Source organism: Pleurodeles waltl, chromosome 6, assembly GCF_031143425.1.
Source record: "Pleurodeles waltl isolate 20211129_DDA chromosome 6, aPleWal1.hap1.20221129, whole genome shotgun sequence".
Classification (NCBI taxonomy): domain Eukaryota; kingdom Metazoa; phylum Chordata; class Amphibia; order Caudata; family Salamandridae; genus Pleurodeles; species Pleurodeles waltl.
This window is the reverse complement of record NC_090445.1, coordinates 297,422,730-297,442,423: the sequence shown is the minus strand read 5'-3', so window position 1 is coordinate 297,442,423 and position 19,694 is coordinate 297,422,730. Positions and strand designations below refer to the sequence as shown.

Genomic DNA, 19,694 nt, shown 5'->3' with positions numbered 1-19,694 from the left:
AAATTATTTATGCTTCAAAACAGTCCCAGGGCTCTTTCTCCACTTAACTCTGAATAAACTCATTTTTTTCTGACTCAAAGCGAGCGTCCTAGAAGTGATGGAAAGAAGACTGGCAGAGATGGCCAAGTACCCACCCTTCCCTGTGAATATAGGACCAATATACAAAATGTCACTAGAATGGGTGACAAAATGAGAATTAAAAGATTCTAGCTTGAATAAAGACACTGCCAGGGTAGGAAGGTTTAGATAGATATAGTACTTCATCGTGATAGCACTCTTCTCCCACTGTCACTGCCCATACCCTATATCCTGCTTGGTGCGATAGGGTTAGACAAGGACAGAAATTAGGCCCAGGCACCAAAATAAAAGTGGCTCACATTAGGAAGTCAGATAGCTAATAGAAAGTGGCCACATTTGAGATCGGGGCAGTTTTGGACTTGTGAAGACACTCTGTGTTAGGACGTGCACCCCTACCCTGAATGCCAAACTAAACTAATATCTGGATCTGTAATGCTGAGTTTTGTTGTCAGAGAGAAGCATGGCTCATGCATGTGAGCCATGATATAGGCCTGTCTAATGGATTACAGTTGTGTAGGAACTGGATGAATGCCAAAAGTGCTTACCTCATAGGATTGACAGACTACTGCCTTTATCAGGATTAGAGCAGCACAAGCGTGACAGTGGCCACATACTGTGTAATGATTAGTAGGGTTGAACAGGTTTTCTTAACCTGTGTTACTAGAGTGAGGCGTCCAGGCTCACTCATCCAGTGTTCTGCTGCTATGTGCTTAACACACCACCTGGCCTACATCTCATTGTTGTGAAATGCTGCACAGGAGTTTTGTATCCGCCCTGGGTGTAAAAATGCCTGAGAAGGCAACACTACAGATATAATGCAGTACAAGGCAGAGTGTGCATTGTATATGCATGTGCTGGATCTATGTGTACCTTCAGTGGTACAATACATGAAGGATTTAGTGCTGTGCAGTGCATGCATTCTAAATGCAGGTGCTGTATGTATGTGTGCCTGTGAGTGATACAGTGCATTAAGGGTACAGCACTGTGCTGTGCATGGTAAATTAATGTGCTGGGTGTACGCGTTCCTGTGAGTGGTACATTACATGAAGGACGCAGTGCTGGGCAGTGTGTGTGTATATAAAATGCAAGTACTGTGTGTATGTGTGCCTGTGACTGGCACAGTACAGGCAGAATATGGGTTACATTTTGGGAGAACCAGGCCTGCATGTTGAAACATAAGAAGGTAGAGGAGTCTCCCAGGCAGATTTGTGGATTGCTGCATTTCTTAAAGCTGGGTGGTACACATTGGAGAAGGGAGAGTCAGGCTTCCCCTGTGGGACTTTTAAGAGAATCATAGAAAGTAGGACTGAGGCTCTGGGCTAACAGTTTGATTAACATGTCACTGTGGCTGACATCAAGGTGTGAATTCTAGTCATTTCCATGGCCTGTGTTGTGGGGCTATCAACTTTGGAGATGCTGCTATTGGAATAGACTGCTTTCAGTAGGAACAGAAGGAAGTAGGCTGGGCGATTCAAATGGAAGCAGACCCCCAACATAAACATCAATGACTCAAACTCTAAATCTACAAATGGACTATAAGGGGAGCTTGAGACCCTGCTGGATGAGGGTAGATCACATAGGGAATCCAAGGCCACCTGCCCAGTAGCCTGGATGACGAGTGTTTGCCTACTTGCTAAGACCACTGTGCCCTGTGAGGAAGATAAGAGCACTGGAGGGAGCGAGGTCCAGTGGGTAATCCTGTAGAGTTGATTCTCTGCGTAAAGTGCGAGGAATGGCTGTTGCACTGATCTGCCCCATGTGCAGGACAAAGTTGGTAATCTCCGTAGCCCAGGAGAGGCCACCACAAAGTGAACTACTCATAACACTGGGTAGATGGGGCTGGAGCCCATGTGTAGTGAGGATTCGGTGACCCCCCATGCCAGGAGGGGCTGCCAGGGATGGATTGCTGTGTGGAATGGGACATAGCCCTAGCACGTTGAAAAGTCAGTATCCTCCATTTGCCAGAAGTGACTGCTGTACCGATCGGGTTGATGCACATGTATAAAAGAGGTATGGTGAACCTAAATGCCAGAGGGGGTCACTCTAACTAAGAAGAAGTGCAACCGACTGAAAGTATTGCTGAAGGAGTGAGGCCATCATAGGATCTACCATGTATCTACAGCAGGATGTGAGATCAGCATCAAGAATTTTGCATCCCTTCTCTCCATTGTGGGATGGATTGAAAGACTTACTCTGCCAGGAGGAGCTGCAAGGAACCTCTGGTCGCTGAGGGAGCACAACTGTGTGTGAGGAACACAGGGATCACTGAGCACAGCTCACCAGGCAGTGTGCAGTAAACTTACCTGAACCAGCCACTGCCACTGCAGAACTGCTTAGGAACGCCAGAAGCTCCAATCCTGCAGATGCAGAAAAAACTACATTTATCACTATGGTGCTGTAATACTTTTGATTAGATTCAGAATGGACACTTGTGACTTGGACTACTAGTGGGGCCTATCTTGGATGTTGCCCAAAGTGCATGGGGAATAACCATGATCACTAGAGTAAGGAGGGCCTGTCCACAAGGACCTGCCTACAAAATATACTAGAGACCTGACCTCAGAGGGATTGTGCAGTTGTGTGTGAATATCATATTCACCTTTGTTTTGGTAGTATAAAATAAAATACTTTTATTTTTTCCATAAAAATGTGTATTTCGCTGGACAATAATTTATTGCTGCATGTACTTTGAGTTGTTAGCCTGTTTCCAGCCCCTATATCTACATTCCCCCGAGTGAGACATAGACTGCTCGGTCTAAGCTATAACTGAGAGTCAAGTGCTAAGGGGGTACTTGGCCCAATTGTACAGGATCCATAGTAGGTCAGTGCTAGAAATGGGGTCTCTAGATGGCAGGGGTATGCACCCAGTCCAAGTAGGGACTTCTACTATAGTCAGGGTAAGTCAGATACACATTAAAAAATAACCTGTGCTCCACCTCTGGTAGCTTGGCACAGAGCAGCCAGGCTTATTTATAGAGACAATGTATAAAGTAACACTATGAAAACACCACAAAAAGACTCTACACAGGTTTAGAAAAATAGACAGCAATTTCATAAATAAATCAAGACCAAAACAACAAAAATCCAATCAGGAGAAGTCAAGTTATGAAATTTAGAAGAATAAAAAATGTATAGCCTTTAGTAGCAAATATCGCTTTTAGGGGTTATTTGAGGTAGCACTGGACCAGGATGAAGTCAAAAGTTTAGGCCAGCCACGATGGAGTGCAGGCCATCTACAAGACCCACAAAGGGCCTGTTGAGCAAAGTACCTTAATCCTGGTTGTAGTCATAAGATGTACCAATTTTCCTCAGGCAGTGCTGGTGACACAGCAGTTCTGAAGGAAAATTGCTGGTTCTGCAATGTGTCAGTTTAGAAGCTGATAAGCTGGGTTTCTCCACACACTGAAGGGATGCAAGCATCTACCTTCAGGAGTGGTGGCAATGCAGTGGTTCTGAGGGGTAGAGGCTTTGATATCCCTGTGTCTATAATAACAGGAATCAAGGCAACACACACTTGGAGATCACTTTGTGGTGCACTGCAGAGTCTAGATCTCCCTCAACAAGGTCAGTGAGCAGCAGGACACAACAGCAGTACAGCAAAGAAGTAGTTCTTTCAGGTCAGCAGTCCAGCAGAGTGACAGTCCTGATGCATCTCAGCAGTTCTTCTGACAGAGTCCAGCTGTAGGTCCAGAAGTGTCTGATTTGGTGGGGTCAGAGACCCAGTATGTATACCCAGATGTGCCTTTGAAGTGGAGGTGAATTCAAAGAAGGGTCTTTGAAGTGCTCAAATATCCTTTATTCCTCAGCCCTGGCTCTAGACTATCAGTAGGGGGTAATAAGCCCTTTGTGTGGAGACAGGCACTACCTATTCGGGTGTAAGTGTCATTCCTTCCTGCCCAAGAAGAGCCATCAGAATGCAGGTGAATGCAGATGAGCTCTCAGACACACCTAACCTTCATATGTTTGTGGCTATCTGAAGGGAATGCACAAGTGTAGCTGTCATTCACTGCAGACATTTATTGGAAACCAGCTGCAGACACAAAGAGTTAATAGAGCAGATGAATGTTCACTTTCTAAAAGTGGCATTTCTAAAATAGCAATGGTGAATCAACCTTTACCAGTAAAGATGATTTATCTTTTCCATTCCAGAGATATGAAACATGGCACAGCCACTCCTTTCTAAACAAGATTTACAGCTTTAAAGTGTTTTAAGAATTCCCACTGTTAACCTTTGAGAGGAGTAGGCCTCATAGTAGTGAAAAACAGCTTTTGGAGATTCACTACCATGACATGTAAAACTTACAAGCACATGTCCTACCTTTTAGTTGCACAGCATCCTGCCTTATGGGCTACCTAAGGTCTACCTCTGGGGTGACATACATAATAAAAGCTGAGTTTAAGGCTCGGCAAGTGGTTTTAAATGGCAAATCAAAGTGACAATCAAACTTCATACACAGGTTCTGCAGCGGTAGGCCTGAGACATGATTAAAGGGTTACTTCAGTGGATGGTGCAATCAGTGATGCAGACCCATTGGTAGCATTTAATTTACAGGCCTTGGGTACACAGTATACCACTTTATAAGGAACTTACAAGTAAATGAAATATGTCACTTGTGTATACACCAATGTTACCATGTTTAGGGGAGAATCACATGCACTTTATCACTGGTCAGAAATGGTATAGTAAAGTGTTCAGAGTCCTAAGGCCAACAAAAAGAATTAGCAAAATGATAAGGCAAGTGGGGAAAATGTTTGGGGGAAGACCACCATAAGGCTAACAGGTCTAACAGTCAGGCCCCTAAAACCCCACGGATGGGCCCAGTAGCTCCTTCTTGCCATGTGGCCCTCGAAAAGGGCTTCTGACACTCTGTATACGTGTTTTGTAAGGTAGGTGAGACTGTATGCATTTGTGCTTGCTGCAGGCAATGCTTGTGGTAATATTAGGGAAATTAACAGTAAAATGCCAGCTCACGCACTGACATGTCTGACCAGCCCTTCTGGCACTGCCAAGTCACCTGTAGGCCAATCTGACTGTAGCATGATGCAAGGTCCCTCGCCACAGCAGTCAGTGCCTTCATGAAGCTCTGCATCAGTCACAGGGCACGAAGGTGGAGGCCAAGCTGCTGAGATCCAGTTAGGATTTCAAGTACATTTGTGGGCTTGACCATCAACTCAAATTACCCTAGAATCGTTCATTTTGGCTGTGAATGGAGAGGTGTATTTGCATACGCATTCACCGATGCTTTATATTGGCTTTTCACTCTCTGATTGTATGAGAGTTGGCATCAGGTGACACATAGTTGTGCTGTGTAGTTTTTGCCAATCAGCAAATGTGTGACCTGTATCAGCGATAAGGGTGCTTAGACAATATATTACCTTTAATTGTGTGCAAGCTGGAGCACCTCCTCACTGTTTCATTGTTATTTTTGTTGTGAAGAGGAACCATGGCAACTGCAGTAGTGTTGTTACACTGTGCAGTGGCAATGCCCTGACTCCAGTACATCCACAGAACCTCAGCAATATTTCTGTAGTTAAACCAGGGTTAGCAATGCTGTGACACAAACACTAGATCCCTGATGAATGAGAGTGCCAACATATGGGAAAGCTAAAGGTGAATGTGTCTCTGCTATTGGCCTTATGAGGAACAGCTTACTACAGTAGCTAAATAAGTCTGTTAGATTAAAGCAGCAGCATATTCAGCAAAAACAAGACTAACTGACAGTACATAGTGTACCGAAGAGGCAGACATAAGTGAGCCTTTGCTTTCACTGATATAGGTGTCGGTGTACTCTAAGCCCAGATAATTTGTCCACTGTTTTTCACTGCTGTTGCCTTGAGGTTAGTAATGCAAGTAGAAATGCACCTAAAAAGTGACTTCGGCACACACTGCTTTGACTGTTGCACAAGTTCCACTTACTGTGTAAGGACTGCAATGTTCTTTTTGCAAGCTGCACGATTGGAGCATGGCCAACAACAGCATCTCCAGAAGCAGCACTAACAGCATCTCATCCAAGGCCAAAGAGTAGGCCGAAATGATGGATTGATTTAATTCTGGTACTGTCCAGCCTTTCCAAAGTGGAAGCAAATGTTGTGAAACACAATACTGTAAATGATTGATATGCCCACCCCCAACAGATATCCACTGGGTTGATCTCAAATGTGAAGAACTTTGCAAAATGGTCAGTGGTTGAACAACTGCCACGTTCTATGTTTACGTACTGTGGGCTGATCAAAAATGTGAATGATTTTGCAGGTAAGCAATAGCTGAAGGGGGCTGACCCAAAGTAGCTCTGTGCATCTATTATTTTATCTTATGCAACACAAGGTAGGTGGCAAACGTTCTTTAGGCTACACCTAAAAGGGGGCTGTTAAATACACGAAATGAGGTACATGAAATGACACTAGACAAGCACAAATTGAGATAAAAGTTGTCTACGTTAAAGATATAGTCAATTGATTCAGTTAACACATATTTGAATTAGGGATGAAATCCGACCATCCCTGCTTGAAAAAAAAGTTTGTGATACTGGTTAAATCTATTTAGTTTCCAGTCCACATCTCTATCTCATGCATGGAGCCAGTAGTGAGGTCCTAAACTGCAACAACAGTGATTGACATTCAAAACTGGTAACACTTCGCAATGACTTTCCACCAATGGAGGTTACAGAGATGCTCTATAAAATCATATTTATACACCCAAAACTAAACCACAGTTTAGGTTTCAATATTTTACCTCCGTAAGGCAATACACATTTAGGAATTGTATTCAGCAAGTCTACTGTTCCGCAACGTTTTCTTGTTTACCTCTTTCTTTCTATGTGGGCTATGTATTAATCCATCAACATGGTTTAAAGTACATCAAAATGATCTTGTGTATAATGGTTCATGTTGAGATGCTTGAGCGATCACAATGGCAAATACAAGAGACATCTTGATTGATTTTCACCTTTGAGCCATACATTACGGACTACTTGCTTCTTACGGATAGAAAGAGTTTAATCAACATCAGCTATGTACCATTATTGTCCTTTTAACGTTGCTGTGGTTTAATGTATCTTAGAAATTCCCCTGGAAGGGTAAGTTGGAGAATGACCAAATACATTACCAAAATAGGTGGATGAAGGTAAAATAATAAAGAATATAAATGCCAGATAAACTCCATAAAATGTAAACATTTGTCCAGTAACTATCTTATACCTACGATAAAATATCTAATAATTAATAGATTAAAAAAATTATAGACAATAGCTGTAACTTTTTTCACGTTAGGTCAGTGATATATCATGTTCTCATTTAGTGACCCATGCTAAATTAGAAATTGGGCACGAACTGTGAAATATGGTCTTGGATTTATTGAATTTTTACCACAGAAAATTCCCCCACATATTTAACTGGTAAAATTTGAATGAGGTAATCCTGATACATTTTTCTTAATTTACAGCTTATGAAAAAGCAACCTCTCAAGCAGCACCAGAGAGCATGTATATACAAATTAAAAGATACCATTAATTATATACCCACTGCAAATGTTCCATTTTGTAATATTGATAGTGTTCCAATTCCACTTAATCTAACCCATAGATGTAATTGGAACACATATTCACTTGTACAGAGAGTGGTAAATGAGTAGATCTAATAATTCGGGACTTAAAGATATTCATCTTGTCTTTAGGTGTGCACCACAGCCTACAGATAGCATTGCCCACCAGAGCAACGAGTCAAATTTGCAATACCCAGAGTCTATTTTCAAACTTATGTGATGTCCCTTTCTATGAGTCTGCACTTAACTGACATGTTATTCATTTGAATGCTTAACAATTGAATGCAAACAGGTTTGGAAACATTCATCACTCCCAGTGGAGCTAGACTACAAGACTGGTGCTTTCTGACAATTTGCTCATTTGGTGGCCCCCTTTGCATTACGAAATGCGCACCCGCACATTGCATGTTCATGATGTCGTCTGCAATGGAAATGTCTTAAACATGAGCAATGATCCGAGGGCACTAGGAAACAGATATACATTTTCAAAAAATCTGTAAAAGAATGAATTTTATTAAAAAAGCTGAACCATTTTTCTAGTGAATATCACGAGGGGCCGTATGAGGTAGAAAGCCATACTAATTAGCTTTTCCATGGAATTTTTTTTAAATAAGGAAAATAATGCAGTCTACTACACATCATGCCTGATGACTAGGAAGGTGTGAGCGGTGCGGCCCCACCAGATGCTGACCTGGATTGAGGAGCGCTGACCTCAGTGGGGCGGTGTGTTTAGCAATGACTTATGAAACCTGCGATTTAAAAGCACCTGCTGAAAAGTTCCTTGCACGTCCTAACAATTAAAATGTTAAGATACCTCTTGTGATTAATGTTCCTGCTGGGGAGAGACATCAAAGTTTTGACTAGCAGCAGCTTAGACTTTCCATAAAGTAGCTCGGGGGTTAATATGCCTGCTGCAAAGAACAAAACTATATTTTATGTGAATAGCTGTGCGGATTAGTAAAGCCAGCCTTTACAAGATCTTTAAATAAATGAATGTATGTGAAAGGGAAGCTATGGAGAGATGAGGGGCATATTTTCCGGGTGGTAGTGAGTGAATCTGAGGAGGTGGTGCCAAAAAAGTCTGTCGCACACAGCGCCACCAGTGGTAAAGCTGGCCCTGAGAGATACCTATGGTCTCCAGTATGGTTGAGGTCAGTCCATTAAAATGCATTGATATATACCTTAGTTGATTTGGATGGTTCCCATGTGAGTTTTGAATTGCAACTTTACAAATGGATTTTTAAACACTGAATGCAATAAATCGGGAACATCCAAGATCAAAGCAGAAAACATAAACATACTTACAAATATTGCAAACATTATAGGTGTTTTGATGATCCACCAGTTCACATTTTCATAATCATCCCAGCATCTGGAAATAAAATGGATACCATATCACATGAGATGGATTTCAAGGACGTAGATAAAAGAACAAACGCATCCACAAAAACGAGATAGTGTAGACTATGGGAAGCTAAAGTAAACGATGATAGCTCTCAACAGAAGCATATAAAAAAGAGATAGGTTACATGATATGTACTTGAAGTGCAAAATGCCTGAAAGTAAAACACAATTCAGCAAAACAAGTTGAAATGTGATGTTGCAGCTCGTGACAATTATCTAGAAAGCAGTAAATACAACGCATGATCAGCCTTGTAAAGTATGAACAATACAAAAAAATCTTCTTAAAAAATAGATGAACAGCTTGGGAGCCATCTTAGGTAAACGCAGTTACATATGGATAGAGCTCAAAAGCCACGTATAACATAGCACAGGTGAAGCCTCTAAAGGAAGTATATAACAAAGCTAATCAGATATTTGCACAACTCCATTCCTATTATAATTCTGTATTTGTACAGCGCATTATACACGAAGGTGTCAAAGTGCTAGAACCAGCGCAGGTGAGAAACAGACTCCCGGAAAGAAGAGTAGATATGGAGCCATCACGGGAGAGAAAAAAGACGTGTTTTCTGCTGCTTTTGGAAAGTGACATGAGGAGTTAAATTGCAAAGAGAGTTATTAACATATTCCACAACTTAGCTGCTGTGACTGAGAAAGAGCGCCTAGTTTTCCGAAAATGAGATACAGTTACCTTTCTAAGAGAAGATGACCTCAGTAGTCACTTAGGGATGTATCACTGACAAGCTGTTCTCAAGACCAGGAGCCTGTGGAGATGGAGAGCATTACTACCAGACACAGGGTTTTGAAGGTCACTTGATTCTTGATTGGAAGCCAGTGCAGGGAGCAAATGACTTCCCTGACATGTTTTGCTACATCCAGAACCAGATTGGCAGCCACATTCTGAATGACCTGGAGCCTATTCAAAGCAAATTTGTTGATGTTTAGATATAAAGAATTGCGATAGCCGAGTAGTAATGTGATAAGCGTGATAACAACTGCCACTTTCAGTTCAGCAGAATGGTCCAGCATAACCAAAATTGCTGTGCCTCCTTGAACTACTAGACAACAAATGGAGTTGGTGGCCACCAGGAAAGCTGATTCAGTGCTATTGCCACTCCAGAAACCATTCAGCAAGGGATCCAGAAGGTCTGAGTGGTAATGAACTTAACAAATTCCTGATTAATGTACTTTTCTAAACTTTTAGCTGGTGCTGGTAAAAGGGAAATAGGACGTAGTCCTCCGGATCCCCAGGGATTTCTTTATAAGATGGATGACTACAGCCTCTTTCCAGGATTGAGGAAAAATGTCCGTTATTTGTATCTGATTATATACTTTCCCAAGAAATCTGGTACGGTACTAACTGTAAAATTCTGTGGGGGCAGAGGTCATTGGGTGTGCCAGAAGTCTCTGCAAGAGAAGGTTCTTAACTTCTGATTGCATTATAAGGGAAAAGGCAGGTAACATAGCAGAAGATGTCTGGTTAGTTAGCTCCTCGTCTTTGCCTAAGGGACAGGGTTTATTCTCATTTGTATTGAAGCTGGCTACGATCTCCAGTATATTATCCCTAAAATATGTCGCAACTTTGTTGCAGATGGCTTGTGACTTTTCTAAAGCATACTGAACCGGGGAGTGAAGAGATTTTTAAGTACTTTAAAAAGTTAATTTGGGATATTGGTGGCGGATCTTATTTTAGTAGTGAAATATGAAGACTTTGCCATCATAATGGCTAGTTTATACCCGAGGATTAGTTCTTTGTGCTTTGATTTTTCTTCTATTGAAAGGCTAGCCCTCTATTTATGTTCTTGACTTTGGAATTAACATATGAGATCTTTCAATTCTTCTGAGAACAAAGGAGCAGAAGATTTGGTCCGAGTGCTGGTTTTAATAATAACAAGGGGCAATCTGATCAATACCATATGACACACGTGCATTGAGGTCAACTGCATTCAGTTCCTACGAAGTACAGTTTTTACCTAATGACTCATTCACAGCCGATTCCATGTCTACGGTGAATATTGTATTCCATCTTCTAAATGCAGAGGATCAGCACTGCAGCTGATCGTTCTCCTTATGCCAGGTGATCTTAAAAGATACTGCGAAATGTTCTGTTCAGCTTAATGGGAGAGAGTCTACCATCATCAAGGCTCCATGAGTGGCAAAAACACAGTTTAGAGTGTGGCCTGCTATACAGGTAGGGGAGATTGCTAGTTGAAGGAGCTTAAAATCCTTCATAAGGTCTACAAAGCTAACAGAGGTTTTACAAGTAGTATCTTCCAAATGGAAGTTAAAGTCACCTAAGATAGTGAAGTTAGGGTAAGCAATATACGGTTCCAGAGCTTAGTTCCATGTCTTAATCAACTTGGAACGAGAGCCATGGAGGCAATAGACCAGGAGCCCGGAGAATAGTAGTGTTACTGACATTAATTCTGAATCTCACTATCTCATGGGTATTTCAAATCATAGCTAAGCCTCCTCCTCTCCAAAGGGGTAGGTCTAATCTAGCAATGGTATATTCTGGGGAGGGGTAGCTGTTGCTAAATTTGGTCAAGAGTCTTCCTTAGCCCAATTTCAGTGATAAACAGACAATCTAATACCCGAGAAAGGATCAACTCACTTATTTCAATACAATTATTAACCGTGGACCATGCATTGATTAAGGTGCAGGATAACACCTGCTGTCCTGGGATACCCCGAGCCGGCATGCCCGCAGCCTTGGCTCTTTCTCTGCTATTTAACGTGTGAATTCTAGACTCTAGCTTACACACCGGATGCCAATTGCAGTGCAATCAGCAGCCCATGGGTATATTCCTGGGGTTATAAATATCACATTTTCTCTTCCCAGCTTTGGGGCACTCAGTTCATGAGGTCAGCACGAGTGTATTGAAAACGTTTATCATGAAAGTTCAAATCCAAATAAAAATGGGCAGCATTCCTGGCCACTGGTGCTGTCCAGGTATGGATGGGTGAAGACTGGCGTGCCTATGGTATACCTTTGGTGTGCCAGCGGCACATCCACACATCAGACCACTTTTATCCTCCATTAAACACATGGGGTTAGTGCTAGAGTGCTAACCTGCTCCTCTATGCAGCACAAAGCAAATGGCTGTCGGGGAGGGGAAAAGAAAGCACAGCATGAGAAAGGGCTCTAACAGGCATCGAAAGATGGGTGACATCAAAAAAACAAAGGAATCAAAAAGACTTAAAAACGTAAAAGTCCGCACTCAACATTAAGCTGCAGCTGCAAATATAGTCCAGTGAATTGAATCATCCCTCCCTCAAAAAGACTCCTGACCGCAATACCCAAAATAAAGGTCCAAACTAGGCAGACAGAATAAAATACAGTACAAGCAACAAAAATATTTAAAATATTTAACATAAGACAGAAAAGCGCTCTAAATAGGAGGGACTGCTCACTAAGCAAGCGTCCACACATCGGGCCAAAACAAAATGAACATCTGGGGAGGAGAAAAGCTATGTCGCAATAGACGTGCTGTTAAGATATTTCTAAACAAACATTGTAATGCATCTGCAGAACAATTTAACAAAATTCCACATAAATAGCAAACTAGTATAGCACCCAAGCAGCATCTACAGGATGTAACAGGAAGAGGGATTCTTTTAGGGTAGCAATGCACGGTGGATGTAAGAAAAGGAAGTTTGTTTAGCAATGCGTTTGCATCGTAATCATACCAGCGTGGAGGTGAAATTACCTGAAATATTTTTGAGTTAATGTAACCACTTTTCCTCCTCAGAGGTAGCTCACCCATAAAGGTGTTAAAACATTGCTCGCCTGCAACAGGTTGTATACACCACAGACTATGGCCCTCATTACGACCCTGGCGGTCTCACCACTAACGGATTGGCGGCGAATACCGGCAAATTATGACTTTGGCGGTTTGGCCAAAGACAAAAGGCCGATACTCTGCCCATCCTGCCTCTTTTTTGCGGTCCGCCAGGCTGGAGGTGGGCACCGCTAGCGGTATTATGACGAAGGAGACCGCCAGCATTTTCTGGCGGTCACACTGCTATAAAAAGCTGGCTGTCTGGGATCCTGGTGACAGGAAAAAGCATTCCTGTCACACAATACACTCACACACACATCCACACCCACATACCCACATTACCTGCACACATCACCCACATACTCCCATACACAAACACACCCCCAATCACCCATGCAGTTGCATCATACACCCCCATTCACACTAATATATGTACACAAACAACCTACTCATGCACAAATTCATGCCCTCCTCCAATGCATAAATACATTCACACCCTTTCCCCCATACACCTCATACATGCACTCAACCAATCTCCCTGTCCACTGAAACACATGCACCCGCTCTCCCCGTTCACTCACAAAAACACTCACCCCATCCCATGTCCACTTACATACACATGCACATGGGATGCATGCACTCACCCCTTCCATCCACTGAATCTCACTCACGCACTCAATCACTCACACCCGCACACACGCACACCCCCCACCTCATCCACAAACAAGGACACACTCCCCAGCCCCATCCACAAACACTCACACACCCCCAGATCCCGTCCTCAAAAAATCATTTACACACGCAGACACGCACCCACAAACACCCCCCTTCTCCCCACATTCACGACATTTACACATGCACTCACACACTCAAACACACACCCCCTTCACCATTATTCTAATGAGACTACTGGATTTGAGCGGCAGAATCACTTGCGCTGTGGGGGACTGAGTCTGAACCCACTACAGGTGACACCTGTCGGCCAAATCTGGGTTTTTGCTCCTGCTAACTAGCAGTGCCTCATCTCTGTCCAAGAGCAGGGATGATTGGGCAGTCGAGCGCATGACACAATTGACTCCTCAGGAAAATTGTGGTCACTCAGATCACATCCGTTTCTCTCAGTTACATTAGTCTCACATATACAAGGACAATCAGAGGCAGTATATGTTTCAATAAGGTTTTAATAAAGCAACTGCATATTAGATAATAAAGCATGAACTGCAATAACTAAGACGATGAAGCATAAAAATAACGCTACCATATTGTCACTAGAATCATTAAAATAATTCCTACCTAGGCTATGTTAGAGCACAGCATGTTAAGCTCTAGTTCTGCCCCTCAGGTTTCCCTGGGAAGACATTATCCCTCATACCTGAGCACAAGGCCTGTAGTCTACATAAGCAGCTGTAGTCAAGCACTCAGCTATGAGCATAGAGTCGTGGTCATCTTGGTGGAATCTCCCTCTAACTTTTATGGGACAGAGAAGTGTTTTTATAATAAAACAGCTGATGTTTTGAGAAAATGTCCCTATGTAAGGATGTGTATGTTTCTATGAACACTAGAGAAAAAGCTTTACCACGTTTACCGGCAATCTATTTTACTGCAGCCTTGAGAAAAGCACAGAGTGGAAGAAATGTCTTGTTTAAGAACGCAGTGCTGACCTAGGCAAAGAACAGATAGATCAAGAAAAATAAAACAAGACCACAAATGTGGCTATCGTTAAAATAATAAACAAAGCTGAAGGAAATATATCTAGGTTAAACTGCACATCAGCAGGCCTAGTTTGCTAAAATAATGTCTATGGAGCTATAACTAAAATGGCTACACAATACCCTTCCCTTCCCAGTTCAAAGGTGGTTTAAAGCCTAATTATATATAAAAGCTACTAAAATGTAACCTAAGGCATATATATAAGAATGTCAATAATGACAAGTTGAAAAGACATGTGAGCATTTGTAAAAGGACAATTTAAAATTTTAACTGTGGTGTAAAAAAAGCCGGATTTCAAGAGTCAGGGTAATTTTGGAAGTTGCCAATCGAATCCGGGATAATGGAAGACAGGAAATCTTCCACTTCGGCAGGTGGTAAAGTAGGAAGTTCATTGCCAAGGAAAACCTAGGAGCATTTGAGATCCAAAGGCTGGGCTCCAGCCAAGGCAGCAGCATTCTGTGGTGTGCCCAACAATGAGTTTAGAGCTGCATCCTCCATGAAGGGCAACTCATAAGCAGCTTCCCATAGCAAACGCACCCTCAATGCGCATGTCTGGTAATGAGCCCTCAGCGAGAACATCAATGTATCAGTGTCCAATGAAAGCAAGCGCTACGTAGAAAGACAAACTTTCAGTGCATCTTTGAAGGACCACCAGAGGCACCGAAACATGGGCTGCACACAACACAAAACCGGTCTGAATGACAGAGACCAGTCACACTCCAGTTGCTCCAGGAGTCTTGCTCCAAAGTACTGCATCATGCATTCATGACACAGCTGCGCTAGTGGGAGCGCTTTCAGTCCTCCTTGTTGCGGCGAGACTGCCATTGCGCAGAAAAAGTAGCAATAGCAAGATGCCACCTGTTATAGCCAAAGTTATCGGAAATCCCCTGAAAATATTTGAGAATATTGAGTGGATGGCTGATAGCACTAAACCGAATATAGAGAAGGTGTGAATGAAACCAGAAGCAACAGCCTTAAAGAATTTTGCGATTCCAGTAGTACTGGGTGCCCTAAATATTCGTCCCACAAGCTCACCAAAGTGTCTCGGAAAGTTAGTACTTAAAAGGGACTGTATCTCTGCTGATGACCTTGCCACCCGAAGCACATAGGTCTCGCGCACAGAAGTGAGCACCACATGTTTTTGAAACAATAAAGCCTTGAGTCTCCTCAACTTGTCAAAATTCACATTTTAAGTAGCGATATGGGGCCAAATCTCAGCTACTTCCCTCTGTCTTTTGGGAGGAAAAAGTACGTTTCCTCAGCATGTAACAATCTTAAAGACCAAAACAACATAAACTATTCCTGCTCGCATCCCACAACAGATTTCACTATTGAGGAGGACTTAGCTGCCAATTGAGAGCACCTGTTCTAATCAAGGGGACTGGTACTCCCTTCAGATAACAAGCCAAGTTCGCTTCCAAAGCCTACTGGAATGTGTTTTAAGCAGGATGTGAACTGAAGTGTTGAAATAGGTAGATGAATTACCCCATGTATTAACCACTCAGCAGATGGTATTTCGGCCACAGTAAAAGGCAACTTTTCTAACTTTTCAATATTTTATATGACATAAGTCGCTTCTTTCATAGCCATTAGTAGTTGTTGTTGCGTTAAGTTAAATGTGGAAAATATATCCCTTGCGCTAACATTTTGCCAGGGAACGTGACCTGCCTTCAACATTTGTAGTGTCCAACCCAACTGCATAATGGACCTTAGCTGATTCTGTCCATGGTGTAAAGAAGACATATCACTTGGTATTATGTCTACTGCAGAAGAAACAATGTTGTTTAAGGTGTATATCCGGTCAGACAGGGTATTAATCCCATTATCTACAACAGCTAATGCCTTCTGTAAGTTTTCCTGATCTATTTGCCTTAACGGGGCAGCAGTCCTCATCCGCCAAGGAGGTCGTTCGGGAGGGGACGGGTCTCAGTGCTTCCATCGCCAGTAGTGCCCCGCCATCAGGACACCGCCACGCCGTATTACGGGTGGTAATTTGGCGTGCGGTGTCCTTTTGGTGTGGCGGTGCTGGCAGTGGAAGTGCTGAGACTCGTCCCCTCCTGGACGATCCTACCGCCGACAGCCAGCATGGCTGGTGTCCGAATTCCTACCCGATTTCGGATGGAATTCTGAAATCATTTGTAATAGGCCGGTCTTAAGATTGCCAGCACTGGCGGTCCTTCGGTGGCCGCGGCTTCGGCGGTCTTATGAAAAGACTGCAAAGGTCGTAATGAGGGCCATAGTTCCTCTTTCTTAAATAGAACAGTTTCTGTTAGGACAGAAAAGTTCCCTGCTACATAGAAGATGTGCACCCTGCCCTGCGTGCCCCAGTTACATTGATATCTGATAACCCAAAAAAGATTTTTTGGTCATGGGCAGACAGGTACCATGCATGTGTGCCATTAACTGGACCTGTCTCATGGTAATGTGGTCTTGTTGGCCCTGGTGTGACCTCCCAGGCACTACCTTCATGATAGTAGAGGGCTACTGGCCATACTAAGAGACATAAGCACTGTGGAGGCAGCATACCTGTTTTGTCTTTCACAGTGATTAGTACTGCGAACAGGTCTTTATACATGTGTCACATGAGTGGTGATTACTGGCCAACTCATGTAAAGTTCCATAACTATGGAATTAACTCACCCTTTGCCTATATGGAATATGTGTAGTGTCAGACAACGCGTGATACTCGCATTTGCATGCTGGAGTGTGTGTGCGTTCCTGCTTATGATATACAACATGGAAGCCTGTGAGTTTCAGTTTGGAAAAACAGGGCCAGTAGAGGCTAGGAGAAGTGATAACTGCAACCCCTAGACAGGAGATGAGCATTGCTGACATTCATGAGTACTGGGGTGGAAGCACACATTGAAGGAAGGGGAACTGAGCATACTCTGTACACATCAAAGCCACCTTGGTTCCGGGAAGAGTTTGTGGTCAGTGGGGCCTGGGCTTATTGTCAGTGAGATTATAAGGTTGGCACTGTGGAGCAGGAACTCTTGATAGAGAGGAAGGCTTAGGCCTTTGAACTTTTGTGAGGCACATTTCAATAGAGGCTGACAGCCAGGTGTGACCCCAGCTACTCCCTACATTATGGGTTAATCAGAATTAGAACCATTCCTGCTGTGAAATCGTCCCTTTGATAAAGGGCAGTGCATAGGAGAGAGAGCTCTTCGAGGAGCTGATACCCATATTAAACATTTTAAAGGATCCAACACAAAATAACATTTGTGTTTGGCATTGGACTATAACAGTGGGAGCATGGACCCACAAGTTGTTCAACAGCACTGTTCAAGCCTTAATTTCTTACTACTGGATCCTGGAACCAAGAGACAGGCCTACGATCTGCTAGTCTTCCTGCTTGGTGAGGGGCCACCACTCAGGACGTCAAGGCCACTTGCTCCTAGCCTGAAGCACCAGCCTTCTGCCTGCCAATGATGATGAGTGGATCCTGTGAAGAAGAGGAGAGCGCTATGAGGGAGAGGGGCCCCAGCAGGGATCCTGGCATTGAATCCCAGTGAGTGAAATGTGAGACATTCAGTCTGGTTAGGACTACAGCAGGAATGCAGGTTGCCCTCCAGATCAAAGTCCGCAACCCCTGCCTCACCAGGAAGGGGGGGCATTGTGAAGTGTGTGCCATCACCTGTATGAGCACCACTGTCTGTGATACCCATGTGACCGGGAGGGGAGTCCCTGTAAAGGGTGGATCATCGCCTGTGTGCGTGCCAAAGTGAGTGAACTACCCATGTGCCTGGGGGGCACTGTGAAGTGCTAGCCGCTGCCAGTGTGTGCCTGTGGCACTTTGAAGAAGGGTTTCTGACAGTTTATTAAATATAATCATATCTCCTATTGTTTTCATTTCATTCCCTTTGTGATGGGGCTGGACCACCCTGTAGTGTTTTTACTTGAGGTAGGGTGCGTAGGGTGCATACGGTGCAAGGGAGAGCTAGACCCATCATGCCAACTAGCACTGCAAGTTGGAGGAAGCTCTAAAGTGATGTGCACAGTTTGGGCTGACTGATCTATTGCTCTGGCCAGTCCTATAAGCAGTCTTCTGCCTTACACAACCCACGGTGTTTCATAGATAAGAAACTAACAAAGTATAGTCTCCTGTATCACCCTAACCCCACCCCAACCCACACTCTCCAATGGAGCACTGGATTCACCTGCCCAGCCAATCTTGGTGCTGCCTTCATTCTATTTACTGTAATAAACTGAGAGAAGAATCAAGATTGAATGGGGCGAGCTGACTGGTCCTTGTGTGCCCTCGCATGCTGCACAGATGTGATTACTTTCGGGCAGTCGAGGATAGAGGCGGCTACAGAGTATAACCAATCACAGTGAGGCTTACTTTTTTAAGCCATTTAGTTAATGGCCATGTTTTTCTCCCTCGGTTTTCTTGAGTGCTTTCTTCCATTCACACAATGGACAGTTACATATAGGCTCTGTAGGCCCTGCCTGAGGCATCCTCGGCCTGCTGTCTCTGGGGTGCTGAAAGTTGCTTTATCCAAGATCAGTCTGAAATGTCTTTCTCACACTTTGGATACTTTTAAAAATGCATTGCACATACTGGTTTCATGCTTTCCAATTTAAAACCATGCATTTTGTGTTCACTTTCGTAGCAAAGTTGTCATTTAAGAACAGCTTCCCTGGAATTGATGATATTGCTTTCATACACTTTGCAGTTTTGTCTCAAGTCAGTTGTTTTGGTTATGTTTTTTTTCTGATTGCTAAATTGTATTTGTCTGTATTTAAGGCTGCTCAATACAAAGGACGTTTGCCTCTTCGGAGTTGGTGCTAAATTCTAATTTATGGTGTTTATAACTGTCTTGCATTAGTTTCTGTAGTGGTAATTTTTTAACACAACCTCGAAAACCATTATTCTCTGCTAGAAGCCACTCTTGAAAAAAGAGAATTTGGTGAGTTTGATAAATGTGCCCACTCCAGACTCTACAAGGATTTCATTAGTATTTCACTAAAATAGCATTATTATAAATATAATTTAGAGTAAATGTTAACAGCTTTGATTCACTGCGCTATCCTGAGAGGATTTAACCGATTCAGCAAGCCTGATCTTAGCTCAGGAAATATAAACGTGTCAACTTTGTAGGAAATTCCCTTGATGTCTGTGTATACTTAACATACTGAGTGCTTAGATTTGGGAATACTGCTGTTGTAGCTGTTTAAAA

The 19,694-nt window shown here is 43.1% G+C and overlaps 1 protein-coding gene across 1 annotated transcript in view; it reads right to left on the bottom strand.

Annotated features, from left to right (window-relative positions):
• The window catches only part of LOC138301916 (vasoactive intestinal polypeptide receptor 1-like), a 1,190,266-nt gene that overhangs the window by 169,822 nt on the left and 1,000,750 nt on the right, over window positions 1-19,694 (bottom strand). The window contains exon 9 of the mRNA XM_069242381.1: window positions 8,924-8,990. Within this exon, the coding sequence (XP_069098482.1) occupies window positions 8,924-8,990 (67 nt within the window). The remainder of the gene's footprint in view (window positions 1-8,923; window positions 8,991-19,694) is intronic.